Raw genomic sequence first — 25,399 nt, 5'->3', positions numbered from 1 at the left:
TTCCTGGTTCTATTATTGCCCCCCTTAGGCAGACCTAGGCAGACCTAAGGACTGTTCTATTCATTGTAGGAGCATTATGACACGTCCCTTTAGGCAGACCGGAACCTGGTCGCGTTAGGTGCCCATAGAAACCTATTATGTTGGCATATCTCTATATACTTAAAGAATCTCGGTCCCCGTCGTCGCATGAGGGCTGGATAGCAGATGACCGTCTTTTCTTCTGCCATGTTCCATGGTTCTATTTCCCTCGCTCCGCAGCCTGCTCTTCGTTTCTGACTCCTGTGAGACGTGTGTGCGTTGCTGTAACGACACACCTGGCTGACAATTCAGTTCGTATCACGGGGAATGCTTGAATGCTTTGCCTTCTGCCTGTACGGACATACCCTTGTCTCCTCAATCGCTCGTATCGTTTGCTGCTACACTCTGTCGCTTGAATCGCGTCGCCGCTGGTGTATCTCTGCGGTAAGACGTAGACTTGACGTCTCCGGTATCAGTCCGAAACAGGAGTGCGGTGTAAGCGCAGTGCATGTCCGGCCCCATGAGCGCTACAACGGACAAGTCCGCAATGCTGCTTGAAAGTAGAACTCGAGTAGACTCGAAAGTAGAACAAGAGACGTCTGCGTGCAATGAGTGGGTTCCATTGCAAATGAATGACTGCTGACGGATAGAACGTGGACGCTGACTTTGCCGTGTGAAAGGCAGCCCGCAAACCTCTCGGACTCGTGATGCTCCCGGACACGCTAAGCGAACGTGAATATCTTGGTGTGTATCCACCGATAGTGACTCCTCATCTCTGTCCAGAGTTGTCCTGGCTTAGCTCATGATTAGCCGCACTGGGCGCAGAATGATGATAATCAGGGCTCTAAATTAACACACGCCAACCCGCCAAACACGGGTGAAAATTCATTTTGGCTAGTAGAAAAAATTAACTACCCGCCAATTTGGCGAGTAGCACCCGAGTAGGCTACAGTAAATTATGAACGGCAAACCGCTGCTATGACGAACGTTAGACTGCGAGATTTCCTACATTACCCATGGACACTAGCGTCACGACGTAGCCTCCCACCATGGACAGCCCCTAAAACATGGATCGTTCATTTTGGCCAATCAGATGACAAAAGCGACAGATCCCATAGAAGCGACAGGTCCGGTGCTGACAGCGGTAACTCCATGCTGTGTGCTGACAGCGGTAACTCCATGCTGTGCGCGCCAGGACTGAAAACATTTCAGACGACCAGCCTTCTGTCAGCTACGCTCACACTATTCTGTCAGGCAGCTCTCCTCCTATGCTCTTGTCGCTTTCGCTACAACCTTTTTAACGTGACTTATTACGCTACTCGCACGAACCTTGCTGTATCAGGCTGCCTTTTTGAACGCGAGGGCCTGACCGTTTCAATAACAGGACTTACGCAGATTATGCCCAGAGCTACTTCTGCTCTGTAAGGTTCTCTGTGTTGGTGAATGCTTGTAGTAATTGTAACAGTACTACTAGTGACGTTTAAAAAGGAGTGGTTGTGGAACGAAATTGCGACAAGGCTGGTGGAGAGCTGACTGTCAGAGTCGCGTGAGCGTAGAGCTGTCAGTTGTCCTGTTCCGAGTCCTGGCGCAACTAAGTTGGAAAGCCCACGCCATCGGAAAGAAAAAACAAAACAAAACAAAAAAACAACGACGACTCTATAGAAGTAACAAAGGAAACGCAGATTCCCATGATATTATTTACTTTTAGTTAAACATAGGCTTCTTGACATTTTGTTGCGCATGATAGAGAAGAGCTCCTCCTCTCTCCTCTCCTTTTCCTCTCATCTCTTCTCCTTCCTTCCTTGGGGTCTGCGTATGTGAGGTTTTGTAGTGTTTGGCTGTGTGTTTGATTAGGCTACTGTATGTTAAAGGTCTGTTATGTGAGTGGCTTGTGATGTGATTCACTGTTTTCAGAGGAATGGAATGAAAACGAATGAAATTGATTAGGCCTAAGTAATGAAAGTAAAAAATAAAGCAGAAGTAAAAAAATAATTAAAATATATATATATATAATATGCTTATTATGTAGGCATATGGTATGTAGGCCTATAGTGTATCTGTGTTGTGGAAATAGTTGAACAAAATGACCATAATTTAAAAAAAAATAACAAGCCTAACGCATAGTTATATCCCCGAAAGGCGGAGCGTCGGGGATGTAATGGTTTTGCGTGCGCCGCCGCCGCGTCCGCCGCCGCGTCCGCCGCGTCCGCCGCCGCCGCGTCCGCCGCGTCCGCCGCCGCGTAAGGTCTTTCGTGTTAACGCGATAACTTTTGAACGGATGTTTGGATTTGTCCCAGATTTTTTGGGTGAATGCTCTAGGGCAGGTTCATGAACTGATTCGAGTTTGGAGGTCAACACTTTCAAGATGGCTGAATTCAAGATGGCCGAATTTTTGTTTGGTCCATAACTTCTGACCGGGTGGATGGATTTGTCCCAGATTTGGTGTGTGAATGCTCTAGGGTAGGTTCATGAACTGCTTCGAGTTGGGAGGTCAACACTTTCAAGATGGCTGAATTCAAGATGGCCGAATTTTTGTTTGGTCCATAACTTCTGACCGGGTGGATGGATTTGTCCCAGATTTGGTGTGTGAATGCTCTAGGGTAGGTTCATGAACTGCTTCGAGTTGGGAGGTCAACACTTTCAAGATGGCTGAATTCAAGATGGCCGAATTTTTGTTTGGTCCATAACTTCTGACCGGGTGGATGGATTTGTCCCAGATTTGGTGTGTGAATGCTCTAGGGTAGGTTCATGAACTGCTTCGAGTTGGGAGGTCAACACTTTCAAGATGGCTGAATTCAAGATGGCCGAATTTTTGTTTGGTCCATAACTTCTGACCGGGTGGATGGATTTGTCCCAGATTTGGTGTGTGAATGCTCTAGGGTAGGTTTATGAACTGATTCGAGTTTGGAGGTCAACACTTTCAAGATGGCTGAATTCAAGATGGCCGAATTTTTGTTTGGTCCATAACTTCTGACCGGGTGGATGGATTTGTCCCAGATTTGGTGTGTGTGAATGCTCTAGGGTAGGTTCATGAACTGCTTCGAGTTGGGAGGTCAACACTTTCAAGATGGCTGAATTCAAGATGGCCGAATTTTTGTTTGGTCCATAACTTCTGACCGGGTGGATGGATTTGTCCCAGATTTGGTGTGTGAATGCTCTAGGGTAGGTTTATGAACTGATTCGAGTTTGGAGGTCAACACTTTCAAGATGGCTGAATTCAAGATGGCCGAATTATTCTTTGGCCCATAACTACTGACCGGGTGGATGGATTTGTCCCAGATTTTGTGTGTGAATGCTCTAGGGTAGGTTCATGAACTGATTCGAGTTTGGAAGACAACACTTTCAAAATGGCGGAATTTTCATTTGACCCATAACTTCTGACTGGGTGGATTGATTTGCCCGGTAACACCTTACTTTAATGGTTCACCATTTCAGTGAATCTACCATATTAGGTACAGTGTAATAACCAATGTAACAATATTTAATACCATGTAATACTAGTGTAATACCAGTGTAACAATATGCAATATCAGGTACAGTGTAATAACGAGTGTAACAGTATGCAATACCATGTAATATAGTGTAATACCAGTGTAACAATATGCAATACCATGTAATACCACTTACGCACAAACACATGATGTAAGTAAAAAAATTACATTGTATTAAATATTGTTACACTGGTTATTACACTGTACCTAATGTGGTATATCCACTGAACCATTAAAACAGTATTACCATTTGCCCCATTTTTTACTTCATTTTCACAATAGTCGTTTGGTTTTAAGCCTATGCACGTCATGTCACGTCTGTATGTATCATATACGTTTACAAAATGGTGGACGGGAGTGGTAGGAATGATGGGGGACTGGAAGCGTCGCGTTTCGGGGATATACCTTAAGCAGTCGAAGGCGACTGCACAGGCAGTCTAGTTTATTTTGGTGAGATTAAAAAAATGGCTAGTTGAACTTCTATTTGGCTGGTAAGAAAAAATGTCCACTAGCCAAATTGGCTGGTGATGGAAAAAGTTAATTTAGAGCCCTGGTAATAATGATCATATCCTCTGGACACGGTGGCATGGTTCTGCTTAGCCACCCTTGTACAAGTTCAGAGACGGGCTGAAGCATGAAAACAGAGACACAATTCACTGCACATACCATTCCCCATACACATCCCACCTTCCTCATCACATCACTCCTTTCCTCCCCACCTCCTATACACCTTCCTCACCGCATCACTCCTTTCCTCACCACCTTCCACCTTCCTCGTCACATCCCTCCTTTTCTCCATACCTCCTATACACCTTCCTCGTCACATCCCTCCTTTTCTCCATACCTCCTATACACCTTCCTCGTCACATCCCTCCTTTTCTCCATACCTCCTATACACCTTCCTCATCACATCCCTCCTTTCTTCCCCACCTCCCATACACATTCCTCAACGCATCCCTCCCATAAACCTTCCTCACTGCATCCCTCCTTTGCTCCATACCTTCTACCTTTGCCTCTCTGCCTGACACAACACACCCCCCTCACACCCACACCCACAACCAAGCCCCACCACCCCTACCCCTACATCCCCCGCCCCCGCCTCCACCTCCCGTGCCGGTCGGGGGTATATAAATACCAGTGGCCAGCTAGCGCGCTGTGCTGTGCTGCGCTGCGTTGTGCTGCGCTGTGTCGAGGGGTCACGGGCCATGTGGCAGGGTGCCCCTCACATGAAAGGCGGCAGCATGACAGCGCTGGACGCTTTATTGCAGCCCGCAGCCGTGATTGATGGCCGGGGCTGGGGGAGCTCAAGCTGTGCTCTTCCATGCCTTGAGGAGCGCTTAGCCGAACGAACGCAACGCGGGAAGGAGAGGAGATGAGGGGAAGGGAAGGGAGTGGAGTGGAGAGGGGGAGTTGGAGGTCCTTGGGTGGGAGGTTCAAGGGTGGGGGGTGGTTGGGGGTGGTTAGTGTGGAGGAGCGCTTAGCCGAACGAACAAACGAACGAACGTGGGGAAGGGCCGGTTGTAGTCAATTTGGTGCCCTAGGCGAGCACTAATCTTTCCTTTTTGTGGAATTTGACATTGTCATCTGTAAACATTGTGTCATACATCTGATTGAGCACTGCTGATCTAGTACCATGTATATGCTGAGTGCCTATTAAAAAGTTTCATGCTTTTGCTTCATATTGTAATTCTGTGGGCCGTGGTGCCCTAGGCGACCGCCTAGTCTGCCTAGCGCTGGCCCTGAACTCGGGAAGGAGAGGAGGGGAGGGGAGTGAAGGGGAATGGAGCGGAGGAGTTGGAGGGCCTTGGGTGGGAGGTTCAAGGGTGGGGGGTGGTTGGAGTGGTTAGCCTGATGGTGCGGGGTGCGGCGTGGATGTGGGAGTTTGTGCTAGGCTTTATGGGATTGAATGTTAAAAGGAGGTTAACCTTTTGGAATCCGTCTAATGGAGCTCTGTATCCCCCCTTCTCTCTCGCTTTCTTTCTCTTTTTCTTTTTTTTCGCGCCCCCACTCTCCCAGGCACTCGTTCCCACCTTTTCCTTGTTCTCTTCTCTTCTCTTCTCTTCTCTTCTCTTCTCTTCTCTTCTCTTCTCTTCTCTTCTCTTCTCTTCTCTTCTCTTCTCTTCTCTACTCTACTCTACTCTACTCTACTCTACTCTACTCTACTCTACTCTACTCTACTCTACTCTACTCTACTGTTTCCATCACTCTGAACATGCAGTTGTTGCTGTATAAGCACCATGTGCAGTTGTGCACTCATGGAAAAAGCCAGTGCTGCCGTTGAGCCTTTATGTCGTTCTAGTGATGGTGCGCCATTAAACTCAGTCTCCCATTGGCCTTGAGTCCTCACGACCCGCCCCCCTCTTCTCCTTTTGTTCCAATACAGAACTCCCTTCAACCCCCCTCTAAAAAAACCCACACAACCCCCCACACCTCCCGACCTTTCCCTGGCTCTCCCAGTTAAGCCGTGGTGACTGGAGTGAATTTCTGGTGCGACACCCACGTCCATGTAACACACATCAGATGCAAGGCAGACTACACGCCTGTTTCTCATTTGAACTTCCCAAATCAAGAAAAATGGCCCTCTCGCTCGCTTCCTCCCTCCCTCAACAAAGTGAATGATGTGAATTGTGTTCTTGGTTAAAATGTGATGAAACAACGGCTTTATTTGTCATATTTATGTGCACTTCTTTCTTTTCTCCTCTCCCTTTGTTCTGTTTGTGTGGTTGGGTGGTTTTTTTGTGTGACTTAACAGAACCGGATACTGTGGATTGATGAGAAGAATCTGACTGCCCATGTCGAGGCTGGCATCATCGGACAGGATTTGGAGAGACTGGCAAGTTTAACCTGCACCACCACACCACACCACACCATCCGCTTCAGTCCAGACACGCCATTTGTCAACACCGCGCAACATTCCCAACCCCCATTAGCGAGACCGTCACACAGCCGTACGTACGCCTCGAAGATTTAGGCCCCTTCCCTTGGCTTGACAGTCTGAGGAGCGCTCGCTGCTTGCCCAACCACAGTGGCAGTGGCAGGACAATTGCACACAGGGCCCCTGGGCAAAACACTGATGGGGCCCCCCACACGGCCTAATAGGGCCTCGGTAAGGCTTTAGAATAAGGTTCTTCTAATAAGCGTTTATAGTCACTAGTAAGCAAGTAGTAATACCCTTACAAGTGCCCAATAACATGCTTATTAACATTGTTAACATCTTATTATGCTTATTATGTGTTTATAGTGGTTTATTTTTGTAGTCTTATTATTTAAATCGGTACACATATCCATCTTGATATCCTGACTAATACTATATATGGAGGCGTCGCGAAAAAACAAAATTTTGAAGATGGCTGCCATGTGTACCGATTTTCATGCTTTTACTCAAATAAAGTTACTCATCAGATGTTAATAACATTAATAAGCATGTTAACAAAGTTAATAAGCATGTTAATAGCGTTAATAAGCATGTTAACAAAGTTAATAAGCATGTTATTGGGCCCTTGTAAGGGTATTACTACCTGCTTATTAGTGACTATAAACGCTTATTAGAAGAACCTTATTCTAAAGCATTACCAGGGCCTCTACTACCAATATGGGAAGGGTCTGGGCCCAGGGGCAAATGTCCTGCTTGCCCTTCCTATAGGTCCTTCCTCTGCACAGTGGCGAAGCTCCCACACCGCTAGCTATCCCACAATTCCAAGCAGTCCTCCTGGAGGACGAGCACTTGCAATGCAGAGTGTTTATTAGCCGCCTCGTAACCTCCGAGTCGTCAGGCATCTGGGACGTCTTTTAAAAGATGGATTATAGACACGGCCCCTTTCCCAGTTGTCTTGCAACTTAGCACTCATGACTGCTACCGTAAGACCTGGGTGAGTGAGAAGGGCCCACTTACAGTAGATGTTTATTGGCGTGACGTCCACTCGCTCTCGCTTCTGTGGATCTGTATAAGTCGTGGTGACACCAGTGTAGCTTTGCCCTTGTACAGTACATCGGGTGTCCCATGGCTTGGCCAAAACATGGAGGTGTGCGTGCGTGCATGCGTGCGTGCATGCGTGCGTGTGCGTGCGGCGGCGTGGCGCATGGCTGGCAGCTCGGTGTGGCAAGGTAGAGATTGAGGCTTGCTGACAGGCTTGCAGGCAGCAGATGGCACCATCAAACTAATGCAGAAAAATGGCGAAGAAGCTGCTGTTTGATGTGGAGGAATGCGTGCGCCGCATCTTAAGCAGCCCCGTCCCCCCGCATACAGAGAAGGGCCAATTTGATGGAGCAGATGGCTCGGCATTAAACCACCCCCCCCATACCCTCCATATTCCAGGCAAAAGTGTGTGTGCGTGTGCGCGTGTGTGTGCGTGCGTGCGTGTGTGCGTGTGAGTGTGTGTGTGTGTGCGCGCGTGTGTGACGACAGTTTAATAAAATAAATGATTTTTGAAAAATGCAGGCCCATGCTTTTTATAAATAAAGTAAAATTATTCTGGCATCACCTGGAAGAACCCCCTTTCCTTTAGGGCAACATGCGCAGTATCCATATCAGGCTCGCACCTGCATGGACAGAAGTCCCTCTGAGGATCACGAGTTATGAAATGATCTCTTTTCCTCTTACATCCAGCACGTCAACAACTAGAAGCACTCAGAGAGCGCAAACCTCCGCTTAGGCACCAAAACATGTGCACGGCACGCTGTGGAATCCTTTGCCTATAATACTTTTCAAACTTTTCAAGTCTTTCTGCCTAGGTTTTCTGGAGTTAAAAACTGGAATGTCAAATGTTGGTGGGTTTCTATGTGAACAAACTGAATTCAGAAGTTTGAAGCCGGCACATGTATTGATCCTGACATTCAGTAAATCAGCCGATAGTAATTAACATTCCTTATGTTAATTATTTATCAGTTCATGTAAAGCCAGTTGGTACTTAAGGAGTAGTAGTGAGATTGTAACTTCTTGATTCAGGTTGCCCATAGCTGCTATCAAAATCAAAATCGGTGTTCTTTATTGTACAACTCTATGTTACAAGCATTACACAGACAATTTAAGTTACAATTTAAACAAGTAAAAAAACACACACACGCACACACACATACCTACACACACACAAAGTGTTTAATGTTGTGTTAATGTTTGTTTGTTTGTGTGTGTGTTCCTTTTCTTCCCCCAGCTGAACGAGAGTGGCTACTGTACGGGGCACGAGCCGGACTCCATGGAGTTCAGCTCTCTGGGGGGCTGGGTGGCCACGCGGGCCTCGGGCATGAAGAAGAACATCTATGGCAACATCGAGGACCTGGTGGGTGCTTACGGCTCAGCTAAAGAGTTTCAATATGGTAGATTAAGATGAGTTGTAGCACGCATCATCACCAACGCAACAAAGTGGGATCAACGAAGTGGGGTTTGCTAAAGCAGTGTTTCCCAACCAGGGGTACGTGTACCATTATTGGATACGCGAGCACACCTCAGGGGGTACATGGAAAAATGTGATTTGACAATTGAATGGAGCATAGTCATATCGGGATGAAGGAAGATATATACAGTGCCCTCCATTATTATTGGCACCCCTGGTTGAGATGTGTTTTTTAGCTTCCAATTATTATTATTTTTCTCTAAATAATATGGGACCTTAATGGAAAAAAAGAGAAAAATCCAACCTTCAATACAAGTGCATTTATTCAGTGGGGAAAAAATCCCACATAAAGAAATAATTATTTGACATCAAATAATGTGTGTCACAATTATTAGCACCTCTGTTGTTAATATTTTGTACAACCCCCTTTTGCCAACAAAACAGCACCTAATCTTCTCCTATAATGTTTCACAAGATGGGAAAAGACAGAAAGAGGGATCTTCAGCCATTCCTCTTTGCAGAATCTCTCTAAATCATGCAGAGACCTGGGTCCTCTCCTCTGTACTCTCCTCTTCAGCTCACCCCACAGGTTCTCAATGGGGTTGAGGTCTGGGGACTGAGATGGCCATGGGAGGAGCTTGATTTTGTGTCTGGTTAACCATTTCTGTGTAGATTTGGCCATATGTTTAGGGTCATTGTCTTGCTGAAAGACCCAGTGACGACCCATCTTCAGCTTTTTGGCAGAGGGCAACAGATTTTGATTTAAAATGTCCTGGTATTTCAAAGCATTCATGATGCCATGCACCCTAACAAGCTTCCCAGGGCCTTTGGAAGCGAAACAGCCCCACAGCATCACTGACCCACCCCCATACTTCACAGTGGGTATGAGGTGCTTTTCAGCATGCGCATCTTTCGTGGCACGCCAGACCCACTTAGAGTGTTTGTTGCCAAAAAGCTCAATCTTGGTCTCATCTGACCAAAGCACACGGTCCCAGTTGAAGCCCCAATACCGCTGGGCGAACTCCAGACGTTTGCGTTTATGATTGTGGGTGAGGAAAGGTTTTCTCCGTGCATGCCTCCCAAACAGCTTGTTGGCGTGTAGACAGCGCCTGATGGTTGATTTGGAGACTTTGTGACCCCAGGATGCTACCATTTGTTGTAATTCTGTAACAGTGAGCTTTGGAGATATTTTGATTTCTCTTACCATCCTCCTCACTGTGCGTGGTGGCAAAATAAACTTGGGTCCTCGTCCAGGCTTGTTTACCACTGTTCCAGTTGTTTTGAACTTCTTAATTATTCCTCTCACAGTAGATATGGGCAGCTGCAGTTGAGTGGCAATCTTCTTGTAGCCTCTGCCTGACCTGTGAAGGTCGACGCACATCTGCCTCACTTGTATGCTGTGTTCCTTTGTCTTTCCCATGTTTAAAAGTGGATAAGAGAAATGGCCTCGGTGTCACGTCATAGTTATACCCCAGGGAAACAGGAAGTGATGAATTACTAATTAAATGTTCCTACATACTCTGGTAAACTTTGTAAACTACTGTAGAAATGACAGAAATGCTTCAATTATATTTATTTCCTGGGAATTGTTAAGGGTGCCAATAATTGTGGAACAGGTGATTTAATGAAAAATAATTATTTTTTAGTCAGGGATTTTTTTTATTTTCCTACAATTCATTTGAGTTGAAGGCTACATTTTCCTAAAATTTTCAGTGTGACAGTATTCTTCTGCAATAAACACTGAATTTATTTTAAGGCTTTTAACACATCTCAACCAGGGGTGCCAATAATTATGGAGGGCACTGTAGAGATCATGGGTTAGGGGGTACAACAAAAAGGCCCTGGGGGGTACGCAAGACAAAAAAAGCTTGGGGACCACTGTGCTAAAGGGACTTGACTTTTCCATTGAGCTCCATTCATTCTCTCATAGTGCGTTCAGGCCGACTGAGAACCGTGCTGGAGCCCGTTCCCCCACCTAATCGCGAACCAGCCGTCGTGTCCACGCTACAGATCTTAGCGTTCGCGAACCGGAAAGTTGGTTCGCAATGCGAACCGCAAAATATTCGTTTTTTCTTTGCGAACCTTGACGACAGCGTAGCCGTCAGCAGGTTCATCCGGGTAACACAGTCACGTGCGGGAAAAGTTCAGAGCCCGGTATGAACACGGGCGGGTCGCAGACAAGCACTTTAGTGCTGAACGTAACTGATGCGGGCACCGTCATCGGCTCCGTTCTGGTCGGCCTGAAAGCCCTGCTAGTCTCCTACAGGGGCATGGCTGCCATAGGGTTGCAGTTTAGAGCCTTAGTTACGCTATATGGATTCCAGAAGAAACTCCTCATGAATCGTCTCTACCTTATCAGAGGTCTCTGGCTCTGCTCGCCACAGCAGGGGTCATGAAGGTCAACTGCTTCACACACAGGGGTGTTGTACAGGGGGGTAAAGTGTGACTGAGTCACCAGGGCCCATACGGGGGCCCACACAGTGTCTGATTCATGTAGATATAGGGCTGGGTGGGAAGGTCCATTGGAGTTGATTTGACAGTACATACATAGGGTCCACAATTTGCTATTACTGTACTCCCCTGTTCACACGCACCTGGGGAAGGCTGCAAACAGGAAGGAATAAAGACAGTGCCCAGCGCAGCACACTGTTGAGCACATGCATGGTGATTAAGACTAGAAAGCAAAGAAAAACATAGTCGCACTATATGAATTGTAAAATGGATTATAATTTAAATTATAAAATGGACTGCATATTTTGAGTTTTAATATTGCACAGTAATTTGGCCAATATCGTTTGTATCATCTGTCCAGAAGAATACCATATTGATGACGTGTTGTAAAATCTGTGCACTGTGCAGACTGACTTTCTCATTTTGTTTTTTTATCTGGATCCTTGTCCTGTGGTTCACTCACAAAAAGTCACTTGCACTTGGTGACGCCACTCGGGTCATCAAACATTAGGGCCAAACAAGCGCTGTGTGGACTTTGACATTGGAAGATTTTCCGCTGATGTGTATTATGTTACTGCGCAGCTTGTGTTATCGCCCAATTCAATTCAATTTTGTTTAGTCTTTCAGGTGGAAAAATTGTCTAAACGATCTCCAATTTACAGCCGGTTTTTGTGTCCATTCTCAGTAAGCATAACTCCTGTAATGATTAATCATGCAGTATATTTGTGTCAGTAACAAAATCAAGTTTATTGACATTGATATGCTGCATACATAGTCCCATTAGCATGAGTTGTGCATCTGCATCTCTTTGCTGTTGTGTGTTGTGCTGGCGTCATCATCAGTGGTGTGCATCTGTACCTGTGTGTGTGTGTGTGTGCGTGTGTGTCTGTGCGTGTGTGTGTGTGTGCGTGCGTGTGTGTGTGTGTGTGTGTGTGTGTGTGTGTGTGTGTGTGTGTGTGTGTGTGTGCGCTCGGTCTACCACTCCAGGTGGTGCACATAAAGATGGTGACCCCCAGAGGTGTGATCGAGAAGAGCTGCCAGGGCCCGCGCATGTCCACCGGCCCCGACGTGCACCACTTCATCCTGGGCTCTGAAGGTGAGCGAGCCGCCCCGGCTGCCTGCCTGCCTGCCGTCACGTCACCAGAGACTGTGCTTGGTGCGCTGGTGGTTGGTGTGGTTGTGTTGTGTAGTTGTGTAGCGTCGCGTACATGCACACGTGCCTTGGGTGTGAGACTGTGTCCCATGACGTGAACATGTGCTGTTTTGCCCCTGAGCATGTGGTGTGAGGTAGTGGAGGGGTGGGGGGCGGGGGCATGGGCAGGTGGGTGTTGATGAGTCTGGGGTTTGTTTGCCACCGGGTCAGGTGAACAGTAACTAGGATAGCAGCTGTAAAATGTATGGAGGGGAAAAAAAACAAACAAGGCAAAAAAAAAAAAAAAAAAACGCGGCCCCTGCTAGGTCAAAAGCAGGGGCGGGCATGCTGGCATGGCGTCCCCTTCCCTTCCCTTCCCCTCCACTACATTGCCTCTTGTTCAGCTTGCATGTCCTTGTGCAGAGGCCCGGGGAGAATTCTGCCTGCCATATGCCAGGGCCCTACCCGCTACAGCGCGAGTGCAGGGACCGCTGGCACAGCTCCCGACCCCCCACTCCCCCCCCCTCACCCCCACTCCACATACCCCCTAACACCCTCCCACCTCCCCCCCAACATCTGTGGGAGCGCCCCGCATGCAACAACAAAGTGCCGCAATCTGCTCCGCCACGGCGTGCCACGCCGCTCCGTGCCGCGCGCTGCAGCGAGCGAGCACGTCTCGCCATTTGTACTCATTACCGCGGGCCGCTCTTTTGCTTTTCTTTTAAACAAAAATCCATCTGCGAGCGAGACCCAGTGAATGTTTCATTAACTGTAATCATCTCATTTGAGTGTCCTTCATTTGAGTTGGAGTTGTGGTAGTGGTGGAGGTGGTTATGGGGGTGTACATAGCGAAAGTTTTAAAGGAGAAGTTAATGTTACCACCAGTGTTTATGTTAATGTTACCCCTGACTCCAGGTTCCTTCAGGAGTGTGGCTTTTGGATAAGGTTTTTGTCTGGGTATCTGGATAGTTTGAGCGAGTGGCTTTTATAAAAGCACACTGTAACGGATCCTGGCGTGCGCTGGGCTGATGTAATGGAAGAGAGAGAGAGAGACACACACACACACACACACACACACACACACACACACACACACACACACACACACACACACACACACACACACACACACACACACACACACACACACACACACACACACACACACACACACACACACACACACACACAGAGGGGGCACGATGGTTTTGTTGCAGCCCTGCACTGCGTCTTCACTGCATGGAACATTTTTCCATCTCTTCACTGACATGCTATGTCTATGATATAATATATGGCATTTATTAAAAGTGAATATCATGGTCGGTCGCAAAGTCACATGTGTAGTTAATTGATTATTCGGACAGAACTTTTAACTCGTCCCATTCTCCCTGCTGACATTATGCAAGTTATACAATTACTATGTAAAACTGTAGTATTGTAATGATACAGCACTTACACATACACAAGATTTGGAACCATACAAGTGTCAAAATGTTTAATAAAGTAGCCTTTTGATCTAAGCTATTGCTAACTTACTCTCATATTAGATGTATCAGCTATTCTGGAATGAATGAAAAGTAAATAGAATTCATATTCAGAGCTACACTCTTGACATTGTTTTGTTATAATATTGTTTCAGGGTTAAAAAAAAACTCCAGTTAGTAGAGTGGGGAAAAAAAACACAATTTCTTTCAAGAATTCCCAAGTAGGAGGGAGGGCCGTATGCCATGAAATCAGACACTGAAGTACGGGTACAGCTATTAGCCATCAGACCCAAGTTGGCACTCACTGGCTTGACTTTAACCCATGGCCATGGTGGAGGGCACAGCCTCACCCAGGGAGAGAGTGTGGCATTTGGGGAGGCCTGTGGAGACCTGGGGCTCTTTCCAATATGCAGACTCGTCTCCCGTCCTCCCTTGCTCCCTTGCCTGCTTGTGGCCTCATGATGATGTCAGAAGTGTATTTCAATATCTCGCATAAGCTCAATTCTAATGTTGTTTTCTCATTTGCAATCGGGATGGAGAATGAAGAATACTTCCTCAAAAGTTGTTTTTGGCTAGGCTGACAGCAGGGAAACGTTATTGTTTTCTCCACAGAGGCGAGGTGTCCGCGAAACGCGAGGCCACAAGCACAGGCCGAGGATAGGAGTCCGCATATTGGAAAGAGCCTCTGGTCTCTGGCCAATCTAGACATTGGGGAGGTCTTGTGGAGCCTGGTCTATGGGCAATCTAGACATTGGGGAGGCCTTGCGGAGCCTGGTCTGTGCCCCATCTAGACATTGCCTGCTACTCAGCTGGGTGCCATTCAGAGATACTTAAAAAAAAAAGCCAGAAAAAGAGAAGTTGACATGCCAGGCTTGAGGACGTGCGTTGCATTCTAAGTGGAGGCCGGCCTTTTGTGTGTGCGATCAAGAATTACTGCAACCTTTTCCGATCCTCATTGACTCTGGAATGGGTTTGTTTTAGCCCCCTCTTCCATCTCTCCCCTGACCTTGGAGAAAAATGGCCCCGGACCAGCGGAGGACAGAGACTCGATCCGCAAGGCAGAGTAGAGGGCTCCCAGAGAGGAGCATGGGAATGATCAATGATAATCAGTTTGTTCGTTTTAAAGCTGTCCCCACCCCACCACCGACCGCCTCACTTACTCCCCGACTTACTACCACTCTTTGCTGTTCTGTCTTCCTCTCTTTCTTTCTTTCTTTCTTTCTTTCTTTCTTTCTTTCTTTCTTTCTTTCTTTCTTTCTTTCTTTCTTTCTTTCTTTCTTTCTTCCTTCTAATGCAGATGTCTCCATCCAGATAGGGGCTTATCTAATCTAAAGCTTTGGGAGTTAATGCGATGTGAAATAACTGGATGAAGTCAGCTCGCAGAGCTGCCGTATTTCCTAAAGATGAGATCTACTACTAGGCTGTTTCCCTTCTTGTGCCTTTATCTGACTGGAAGAAATGTGTGTCACATGTGCATCTGCGTTATTCCAGGAAGCAGGGTAAAAAAGGCATATCTGCTAGACTACTGTAGATGAACTCCTCCTCTTACCAACTGCAGTCTCTCTCTCTCTCTCTCTCTCTCTCTCTCTCTCTCTCTCTCTCTCTCTCTCTCTCTCTCTCTCTTCTCTACAGTAACATCTCTCTCTCTCTCTCTCTCTCTCTCTCTCTCTCTCTCTCTCTCTCTCTCTCTCTCTCTCTCCCAGATGTAAGTGATGGCGATATGGCCAAGGTGCACAGTGCCATTAGGCTTTTAATTGTTTGTTTGCCAATCATCATTTTGTCAGTAGGTCAACCCCTCTAAAAGCACACCAGGGAGTAGGGATAGATGTCCATTCTGGCACAAAGGTGGAAAAAACAAAGGTGGAGAAGAGGAGGGGGGTTTGGCCCTGTGCTGGTCAAGTAGACCGTGCGTGCGTGCGTGCGTGCGTGCGTGCGTGCGTGCGTGCGTGCGTGCGTGCGTGCGTGCGTGCGTGCGTGCGTGCGTGCGTGTGTGTGTGTATTTGGCGGTGACATGTGAGTGTCATGTTCTCAGCCGTGCCACTAGAGAGCAGCACGCATATCCACATTAAAGGGCTCATTAACAGGCACGTCATGCACAGGAGGGGCGGCTAATGGAATTGGCCGCGTCGTTTTTTGTTTTTTTGCGGCGAGCGAGCCGCTAAGTGGCAAACGCCTTAATTAACAGACAAGCACATATGGCCCCGCGTGTTGGATTTGCACGATTTGAAAATGTCACACGCATCTTTGCACCCAGTTGATGAGCCCTTCATGAGAATCTATCGTCAGTCTAGCGCCGCGCTTGTCCTTTTGTATTCCATCAACCCACACTGACAAATGTGCGTTTGTCCCCACAGTGCAGTGCGTCACGTCACAGCTAGTCGTAAACCGCCATCGTGTCACGTACAAGAGTTAACCTACGTGCGTTTGATGAAGATCGATATTTTTTTTCTCAAATTAATCATCAATCATAAAACATTCAGATGTTCATTACCTCCACATCTGGATTCCTTTCTCTTTTTTTCTCGCTTTAAACAATTCACCAATTGCAGAGGGATGGGACACCAGAGGGGAGAGCCCCTGTCTGATTCGAGGCCTTCCGTTCCGACCAGAAAAATATGAACGGCTTGGCAGAATTATGAAGGGGCCTTTTTTATTCATTTATTTATTTATTTATTTTTTACAGTTGGAGGTTATCACTATTTACAGTGATCTCGTTAAGATGAAAGTGCCATTAGGGCCGTGTGTGCTGTGACTCTGAGATTCTGTTTTTTATGGAGCCAGTTTGTGGGTGTGCAGGGGGAGCAGTAAACAGGCCTCATTGGCATGTTTATAGCATGGCCCGGGCCGGGGCCGTTTGTGGCCCGTATTTCACCACGCTGTGGCGTTCTGACGTGACGCCGGGCCGGGCCGGGCCTCCGTGCAGCCGGCTGGCCGCGTAACTCGTCATCTTTCCTGTCATCACCACATCCTCTCCTGGGGCCTGCAGGCACAGTACATGCTGCTGGGTTTCGTCTCCAGTCACAGACGCGGTCGGTGTTTTATGATTTTTGGTTTATTTATGTTTTGTTTTTGTTTTGTGTTTGGTTTTACTGACCAATGACTTTGTGTTTCTGGCCATGCGGAACGTTTTCCTTTTTGGTGCTTATGTGTTTATGTTGACTTTTCCTGTCCACAAATGTTTCTGGTTGCAGGGAACTGGGCCTGATCTGTGTTTTTGGAGGACAAAACTATTTTGTACATGTTGTTTCTATGTTGTGGCAAGAAAAAGTATTTGAGCCTTTTGGAATTGCATTTGTTTTTAGCAAAATATAATATATTTCCTTAAAAGAAATTATCTTGTGTAGGTAATCAAAATGGATTACAATTACTGAACATTTTTATAATCTATTACATTTTATGTCTGTTGAAATCATAATTGAGACTCGCCAACTGCTCTGTCAAAAAAAGTTAACCTTTGAGATTAATCACTTAACAAATGTTGTGGAAATACACTCAAGTCATGGCTGTGGAACAGATCTGCACAGTGTTGAGAAGATGTACTAGGCTTTTGCCTGCTTTTCAGGATGTCTGGGGTGATGGTTTTATGCTCAGATTTAAGGGTGATTCTTTTTCATCTATGAAATGTTGATAAACTTGGGAGTTATTTTTGTCTTGTGGTGATGGCAAAGTTTCAGAACCGGAGACATCAAAACGGCCACAAATTATGATGTTCACCCTACTGCACCGTTTAATAGAGAGAACATCGGTGCTTGCATATGCACAACAAATAGTCTAGCTGCTTCTAGCTGCTAGAAATTTGTCAAAAAGATCATTGGATCATTGGATCAGATCTGTAGATGTCTACCACCATACTCTTGTATACATCTAATTTTACATTTACTAAGTGGGCAAGCTTCAGTTTATGCAAATATTTTAAAGCCATAAAAAGACCACCTACTTTGTCCTGCTACTGGATATGTGCCTGTCCAGTAGAGATATAAACTCTTGTCAAGTCAAGTGTACTTTACTGTCAAAAATATATGTAACAGGGTTAGCACAGAAGTTTGAAATTGCATTTGACCAGTCTCCAATGTACATTTAAAACTAAACATCAGAGGGTTGTAACTCTCCCTACACCTCCATCCTTGGCCGAAGTGCCCTTGAGCAAGGCACCTTAACCTAGTGGCTGAACAACCCTTAACTTAGTGTTGATCATGAATAACTGCCTTGTGGTGACCAAGTGTTCACAGTCACCATGCAGTACAGCTAATTGATTTTAGTACTGATTCTGACATGGTGGTTGATGGTCCACGACAGATGTGCTTCTTTCTGACTCACACTCTTGCACTCTTTCACACACAGACCCACATTCTCGCTTGCTCGCTCGCACACACACAGACACACACACACACAGACACACAGACACACACACACACACACACACACACACACACACACACACACACACACACACACACACACACACACACACACACACACTAGCGTAGAGAGAGACGACCCTTGCATAGATGACCACTGAACATGACCCTCAAAGATACAGCAGCCGTCTGTAGTTGCGAGGCCTCATGCTGAGATGCCCAGTATAGGTTTTAACAGTGGCTGTTGACGCGGACGGGATGTGCCTTTGATATGGTTCCATGTTTGTTCCCTCCCCCCCAACCTTGTCACGCCGATAAATTACGCACGGCCGGCCTTACATTGCAGATGAAACCAGATCACCTGTGTGAGATGTGGCCTAACTGCCTCCAGGTCTCAGTCTGAGGGGGGGGGGGGGGGGTAAAGATATACATTTCATAAACGCACTTGAAGTCCTGATGCGTGTCACCACCACCATGTCGCTGCACAGTGGAGGCATTGGGGTCCTTTTTGAGACCCCAAAAAACTTGCAAGCCGGTATTGTTTTACACTACGGTTTCTCAGCGGGGGCGTTTGTTCAAAAAACAAACTGTTTTACACCAATGCTCAACCCTGTGTTTTATCTCTCTCTCTCTCTCTCTCTCTCTCTCTCTCTCTCTCTCTCTCTCTCTCTCAGGAACTCTTGGAGTTGTGACTGAGGTCACCATGAAGATTCGGCCCATCCCTGAGTACCAGAAGTACGGCTCCGTGGTCTTTCCAAACTTCCAGGCGGGCGTGGCCTGCTTGAGGGAGGTTGCCAAACAGGTGAGGTGGCCAATCTGGACGCCATTAGCACCAGTCAGAGCCAGCTAGCAACTTTAGTATGTTGCCTATGGCAAGTTGCATTGGAACCAAATAAATTGCTAACTTGTGTAGCATCAAGGTTGTTTAGAAATGCACCCCAACAGTATAACTGGTGCCCACTGCATGTTGGTTTTATGGCATGTCACCCCTCTACATACAGTTAGGGCTGCTGGTGGTTTCAGAGTAATAACAATGGAATTACATTAAACTTTCTACTTAAAATCATGTAGAAAAAGTGGCAATATCAAAACCAGAAGAGGGGAGAATCCCCGCCATCCCCCCCCTACAAATCGCACCCAATACATACAATATAATGAGGTCCCACATCTGGGCCTGGGACAACTGACCCCCTCAGCTTGGCTGCATACAGTACATAGTTCATAAGGGTTGGAGCAGGCATCACCCAACAGTTTTTCTCTTCCTTTTAAGGGTGCTGACCAAAATATTGTCAAAATGAAAAAAGGTCGCACCATGCATAGGTTTCTTTATTACACAGACGCGTTTCGGCGCCCTGCCTTCCTCAGTGTGCCTTCTGAGGACTCTTGCACACTGAGGAAGGCAGAGCGCCGAAACGCCTCTGTGTAATAAAGAAACCTATGCATGGTGCGACCTTTTTTCATTTTACAGTACATCGTTGCCATCGCTCCGCACCCCTTTTTGAGGCACTCTCTGAAGCAGCCCACCAGTCCAGACCACACACGGCAGATTTTGAGTCCCCTTTTTCATGTCATGCTGAAGCGCAGATGTGTTTGATTTGTTTGACCGCGAAAGGATTTACTGCTGCTAATCTTGTGGCTGTTGCTGTGTTTCGCAGTAACACCGCTCCCTTCGCTGTGGTAAAAAAGCGAGAAGTGCCTGTTGAATGAGCAAATAGTCAAGTGATGAGTGTCTCGCCTCGCTCGGCACCGTAAATCTGACCTCGTCGCCAAGGTGCTGCTGCCTTAAGTGCTGATTCGACGCCTTTTATTGACGTGTGCATATTTTCTTTTTCTTTATTTCTTTATTTTGTTTTATTTATTTATTTTTTCGCAAAGATCCCAACGTTCATTATGACTGCATAAAATAAGAGTTCATTTCCAAGCACGCGATTAAGGTATTGATCGTTTATCCCTGCGGTCAGAGGGGAGATATAATCCCTCCAAACTTGTGTTGTTTACTTCGGGGTGGGGAGGTCTACATCTCCTCTCTGCTTTCCACACATAATAATGTGCCCCTGGAGGGGTATATTAGCACAACCACCTTAAGTTTTTCTTTGCAGAGTTTAATTTGTTTAAATCTTAGTTGTGCACTCAACTCTTTAGTTTGTAGGGTATTTAGGGCAGTGTGAATTATAATGATGGAATTCGTAACGTTTACCACAGCCAAATGGAAAGTATTGTGTACTCTGAGTATAAGGATTAGCCTTTGTTGGGGTTTAGCCGTTTTTCAGAATGCTTCCTCACAGCCATGCAGTTAGCGATATTTGAAGTCCCCTGTTGCCTGCCGCAGGGCTTTCAGGATGTGAACACGCATCAATATCAGTCTTGTGTATCCTGCATCCATCGATCTTTACCATTTCTCTCTTGTTTCTGTTTGTTTTTCTGTTTTTGACAGAGGTGTGCACCTGCATCCATTAGGCTAATGGACAACGAACAGTTCAAGTTCGGTAAGTCCTATTGATGTCTATTGGACAACATTTGGCCTGTTCCAGTCCTGTCATTTACAGTCTTTTTTTCTAGAAAGTGTGCTCAACTCCCAACTATTTCTAGCAAGGTCTTCTGTTGCGAGCAAACAGCAAAGTTCATATTTAGTAAAAAAGCTGCACTTTCGGGTGTAATGACATGACATGCTAACCCCCTAGATTAAACTGCAAGAATTACACCCGAGAGTGCGGCTTTTTTTACCAAACCAGTCCTGGCATTTACCAGTGGCCTTGGCGCCCGGCCTAATCCAACAGTTTGTCCAAAGGTTCTTCTAAAGCTCTCCTCTTCAAATTGTCCTCAAGTAACGCCTGACTCTGACAAACAGACGAGGGTGATACTCGGGGAGTTGTCGTGCATTATTTTCTAGAAGTCTGCCTGAGAAAGAGAGAGCACAGCAAGAGGAAGAGGAAGAGGAAGAGGGGGAGGACGAGGAGGAGTGTATGAGCGAGGGTGCACATGAGAGGACAATAGGGAGGCGTGGGGGTTGGTAGCTAAGCACAGCTCTTGTTGCCATAGAAACCTGGGCTGGGCTGGCGTTGCTGTGCCGTTGCCGTGGTGCAGCGCGATGGTGGGCCGGGAGTGACAGAAGCACGGCGCTCCAGAGACCCCCGGCACGCTACGCCACCACACCACAGCACAGCACAGCACAGCACAGAACAGCACTGCACCATAGGCCAAACCCCTACAGCAGCACAGCACAGCACGCACCATAGTAGGCCAAACCCCCAGAGCGGAGCAGTGCAGTGCAGAAAGGCTGGTGGCGCTGCAGCAGAAGTGCAGACTGCCATTAGAACGGCACGGTAGGGAGAGAGGGGTGCACGCTTCACTGCCCCCTTGAGATGGAGGCATGCTTGCCAAGCTGTGTGTGCATGTGTTTACATATATATGTGTGTGTGTGTGTGTGTGTGGTTGCACATGTGATTTTGTGTGTGTGTGTGTGTTGCTTGTTTGAGTGAGTGAGTGAGTGAGTGAGTGAGTGAGTGAGTGAGTGAGTGAGTGAGTGAGTGAGTGAGTGAGTGAGTGAGTGAGTGAGTGAGTGAGTGAGTGAGTGAGTGAGTGAGTGAGTGAGTGAGTGAGTGAGTGAGTGAGTGAGTGAGTGAGTGAGTGAGTGAGTGAGTGAGTGAGTGAGTGAGTGAGTGAGTGAGTGAGTGAGTGAGTGAGTGAGTGAGTGAGTGTGTAGGTTTGATGCCATATTGCAGGCTACAGTAGTGTTTGGGTATGCTATGCCATCATCCATTCCTTGTAAGCACAAGAACATGCACATACTACAACTACCTGCTGCCTCCCCTCTTCACACAAACACACACACACACACACACACACACACACACACACACACACACACACACACACACACACACACACACACACACACACACACACACACACACACACACACACACACACACACACACACACACACACACACACACACTCAAGTTTTCTACGACACATACGTACTGTAACTGTTTGCCAATTAACCTGCATGTTGGTGCCTTACGAGCAAACAGGCGCATTAGTACGTGTCATGCGTGCGTTTAAACTCGACCATTCCTCTACATTTGAGCCCACACTCCTCCTCCTCCTCCTCCTCCTCCATGTTTCTTAATCGCCTCATGCCTGTTAAAAGGGTACACATTTTTTTATGACGCGGAGGGGTTTAATTTTGCATGACATCATTTATCTGCGGCGTCGATCACCCTCTGCTGTCTGGTATAAAGTTAAATTGATCATTATTTCACCGGGCCGAGTAGTGAGCAGTCGAACGCACAAGGAAAAAAAAGTATGGAGAGCTCGTGGAGACGATGAAAAATAGCCTTGGCAACAATTAAAGCCCCCCTTGTTATATAGGAGTGTTTTTTACAGCGTTATTTTGCGTGGGGGAAAAAAAATCTGGCAAGGTGCGTCAGGCGTTTTTTTTTGCCAGACATCTTCTGGAAAGTTCCGTCGCCTCCCGCGGGAGCTCATTATCTCGCCTGCATTTCGACGTTTTTCACAGACTATGCACTTCTTAGCATTAAGCAGCCAGGCTCCGCCGTGCCGATGGAGAGGAGAGGAGAGCAGAGGAGAACGAGTGAGCAAGCGAGCGAGTGAGGCGAGAAAAGGAGAGGAGAGGAGAGGAGAGGAGAGGAGAGGAGAGCGCAGCTAATAACCGCGACAACCCGAGCTGAAGCCGTGACTCCTCCGCTTTTTATTAATGGCCGCTCCCTCCCTCTCTTCTTAATCACCCCCGGCGTCGGACAGGAAGAAGGCCTGATTAATCCCCTCTCTTCCTCCCGCTCGCTGCAGAAGAGGAGTGGAGTAGGGTGTGTGTGTGTGTGTGTGTGTGTGTGTGTGTGTGTGTGTGTGTGTGTGTGTGTGTGTGTGTGTGTGTGTGTGTGTGTGTGTGTGTGTGTGTGTGTGTGTGTGTGTGTGTGTGTGTGTGTGTGTGTGTGTGTGTGTGTGTGTGTGTGTGTGTAACACTGACACTGACTTCACTCTCTCTCCGTCAATGTGTGATGGCGTAAGACAAGGAGTGACTACTGCTCCTCAATTAAGAAGCAGGAGAGGGGAAGTTCTCACTCACTCTCTCACTCGCTCATTCGCTCACTCTCTCACTCACTCACTCACTCACTCACTCACTCACTCACTCACTCACTCACTCACTCACTCACTCACTCACTCGCTCATCCGCTCACTCATTCACTCACTCTCTCACTCACTCACTCACTCACTCACTCACTCACTCACTCACTCACTCTTTCTCTCTCTCTCTCTCTCTCTCTCTCTCTCTCTCTCTCTCTCTCTCTCTCTCTCTCTCTTTCTCCCCCCCCTCTTTGTAACAGTGTACAGTCCATCATTATAGTTAGCTGTGAGTTGGTGTAGCACAACCCATTGGATGGAACCAAGTGACATATGGGGGGGCCTTCTCCTGAAAAAAGTTTGGGAACCCATGTGCATTGTAGACCATGCAGCTTGTGTTTCAAGAGGGAGTGGATTTGAGATTTAGAGATCATCACTTTCAATGGTACCCCATCACAGATGGTTCTGTAATAGGTGTTTCGCAGATCTATTACACTGCCAACAGGGTGGCCAGCAGTATTTCCATTTGTAAGGGTTTAAGCATGAATGTGTGGCCATTTCACTGTTTTACTCAACACTTGAGTGTCTTAACAGATCTTTAGTTTTAACATGACTACTGTAACCACCGTATGTAAAGAATTACACCAATCAAGCATCCGGGACTCTCCTCTTTCTCTTTCTCCAGCCCTGTTGCTCTCGCTCTCTCTCGCTCTCTCTCTCTCTCTCTCTCTCTCTCTCTCGCTCTCTCTCCTCTCCTCTCCACTCTCTCTCCCTCTCTCCTCCTCTCTCTTTCTTTCTCACTCTCTCTTGCTCTCTCTCACTCTCTCTCACTCTCTCTCGCTCTCTCTCGCTCTCTCTCTCTCTCTCTGTCTGTGTGTCTCTTTCCCTCTGCATGTACATGGATCATGTGTGTGCTTGATGGATAACGATACCACCCACACCAGACCGGCATGTTAGGTTGTCCGCAACAAGCCTTCCCCTCCCCTCCTCTCCACCTCCTCGTCCTGTCCCACCCCACACTTCATGTCCAGCAGTGAATAAATCAGAAAGTGCGGTGGTTGAGGAAGACTGATACGCCAGTGTCACCCTCACTTCCCCTGTCAAAGACACCCCCAAACGTCTAACCCCCCATCTCCCCCCCCCACCACACACACCCACACACACACACACACACACACACACACACACACACACACACACACACACACACACACACACACACACACACTTCCCCCGTCAAAGACACCCCCAAACGTCTACACCCGTCACACCCCTTGCTGATTTATGAGTCCTGTCCCCCCCCCCACTCAGGCTCTCGTCTCTCGTCTCCACTCCACAACTCGCCAACTTACTCAAATGTTGCCATTTATTTTCCTCCCATTGTTGCAGCGAGCAGCCAAATCCATCTGACCTGTTAGTCCGATTGTGGATATCCGGAGGAAACGGGGGCCAGAGAACAGGCTGTCAAGTGCAGCCTGTGGTGGATTGGGGGGTGGAGGGTGGTCTGGGGGGGCAGGCAGGCAGAAGGAATTGATACAAATACCTGCATTTCAGCTGTGTGTGTGGGTGCGCGTGTGCGTGCGCGTGCGCGTGTGCGTGTGAGTGTGCGCGCCCGTGCGTGCGTGTCAAGTGCATCCGGGCCTAGAAAGAATTAATCTAAATGCCTGTGTGGAAAGTGCAGTAGGGGTGAGAAAAAAATATTGCTGACCCTTGTATGATTTCTAGGAGCAGACATCAGGGTGGCACAACCATGACTAATGTTGCTATTGTTCAAAGTTGCTACATTAATTCATTCTACAACACATTTAATTTGCATTGAGTTTTTTTTATATATAGTATAACTCAGCAAAAAAAGACTGTTTAATCCATGCAAGAGTGGTAGTAGCTAGCTGACTTCAACAACTAAACCGTCAATGTGCCGATAAGTGCCTGTACAGGATATGTGGAAGGGGCCCTGTTGAGGCTTTAATACCCACAGGGAAGGAGGGGGGAGCCCCAGTAATCTGAGAAGCCAATTATCTGATCAACCAATGTAGCTCCCAATAATATA

The 25,399-nt window shown here is 47.2% G+C and overlaps 1 protein-coding gene across 1 annotated transcript in view; it reads left to right on the top strand.

Annotated features, from left to right (window-relative positions):
- The window catches only part of agps (alkylglycerone phosphate synthase), a 72,991-nt gene that overhangs the window by 19,481 nt on the left and 28,111 nt on the right, over nucleotides 1-25,399 (top strand). The window contains exons 8-12 of the mRNA XM_063213373.1: nucleotides 6,262-6,342; nucleotides 8,660-8,785; nucleotides 12,278-12,386; nucleotides 18,939-19,066; nucleotides 20,699-20,750. Coding sequence (XP_063069443.1) covers nucleotides 6,262-6,342; nucleotides 8,660-8,785; nucleotides 12,278-12,386; nucleotides 18,939-19,066; nucleotides 20,699-20,750 — 496 coding nt within the window. The remainder of the gene's footprint in view (nucleotides 1-6,261; nucleotides 6,343-8,659; nucleotides 8,786-12,277; nucleotides 12,387-18,938; nucleotides 19,067-20,698; nucleotides 20,751-25,399) is intronic.

The sequence above is a fragment of the Engraulis encrasicolus genome, chromosome 13, assembly GCF_034702125.1.
Source record: "Engraulis encrasicolus isolate BLACKSEA-1 chromosome 13, IST_EnEncr_1.0, whole genome shotgun sequence".
NCBI classification, from domain to species: Eukaryota; Metazoa; Chordata; class Actinopteri; order Clupeiformes; family Engraulidae; genus Engraulis; species Engraulis encrasicolus.
This window is presented reverse-complemented; position numbering and strand designations above follow the sequence as displayed.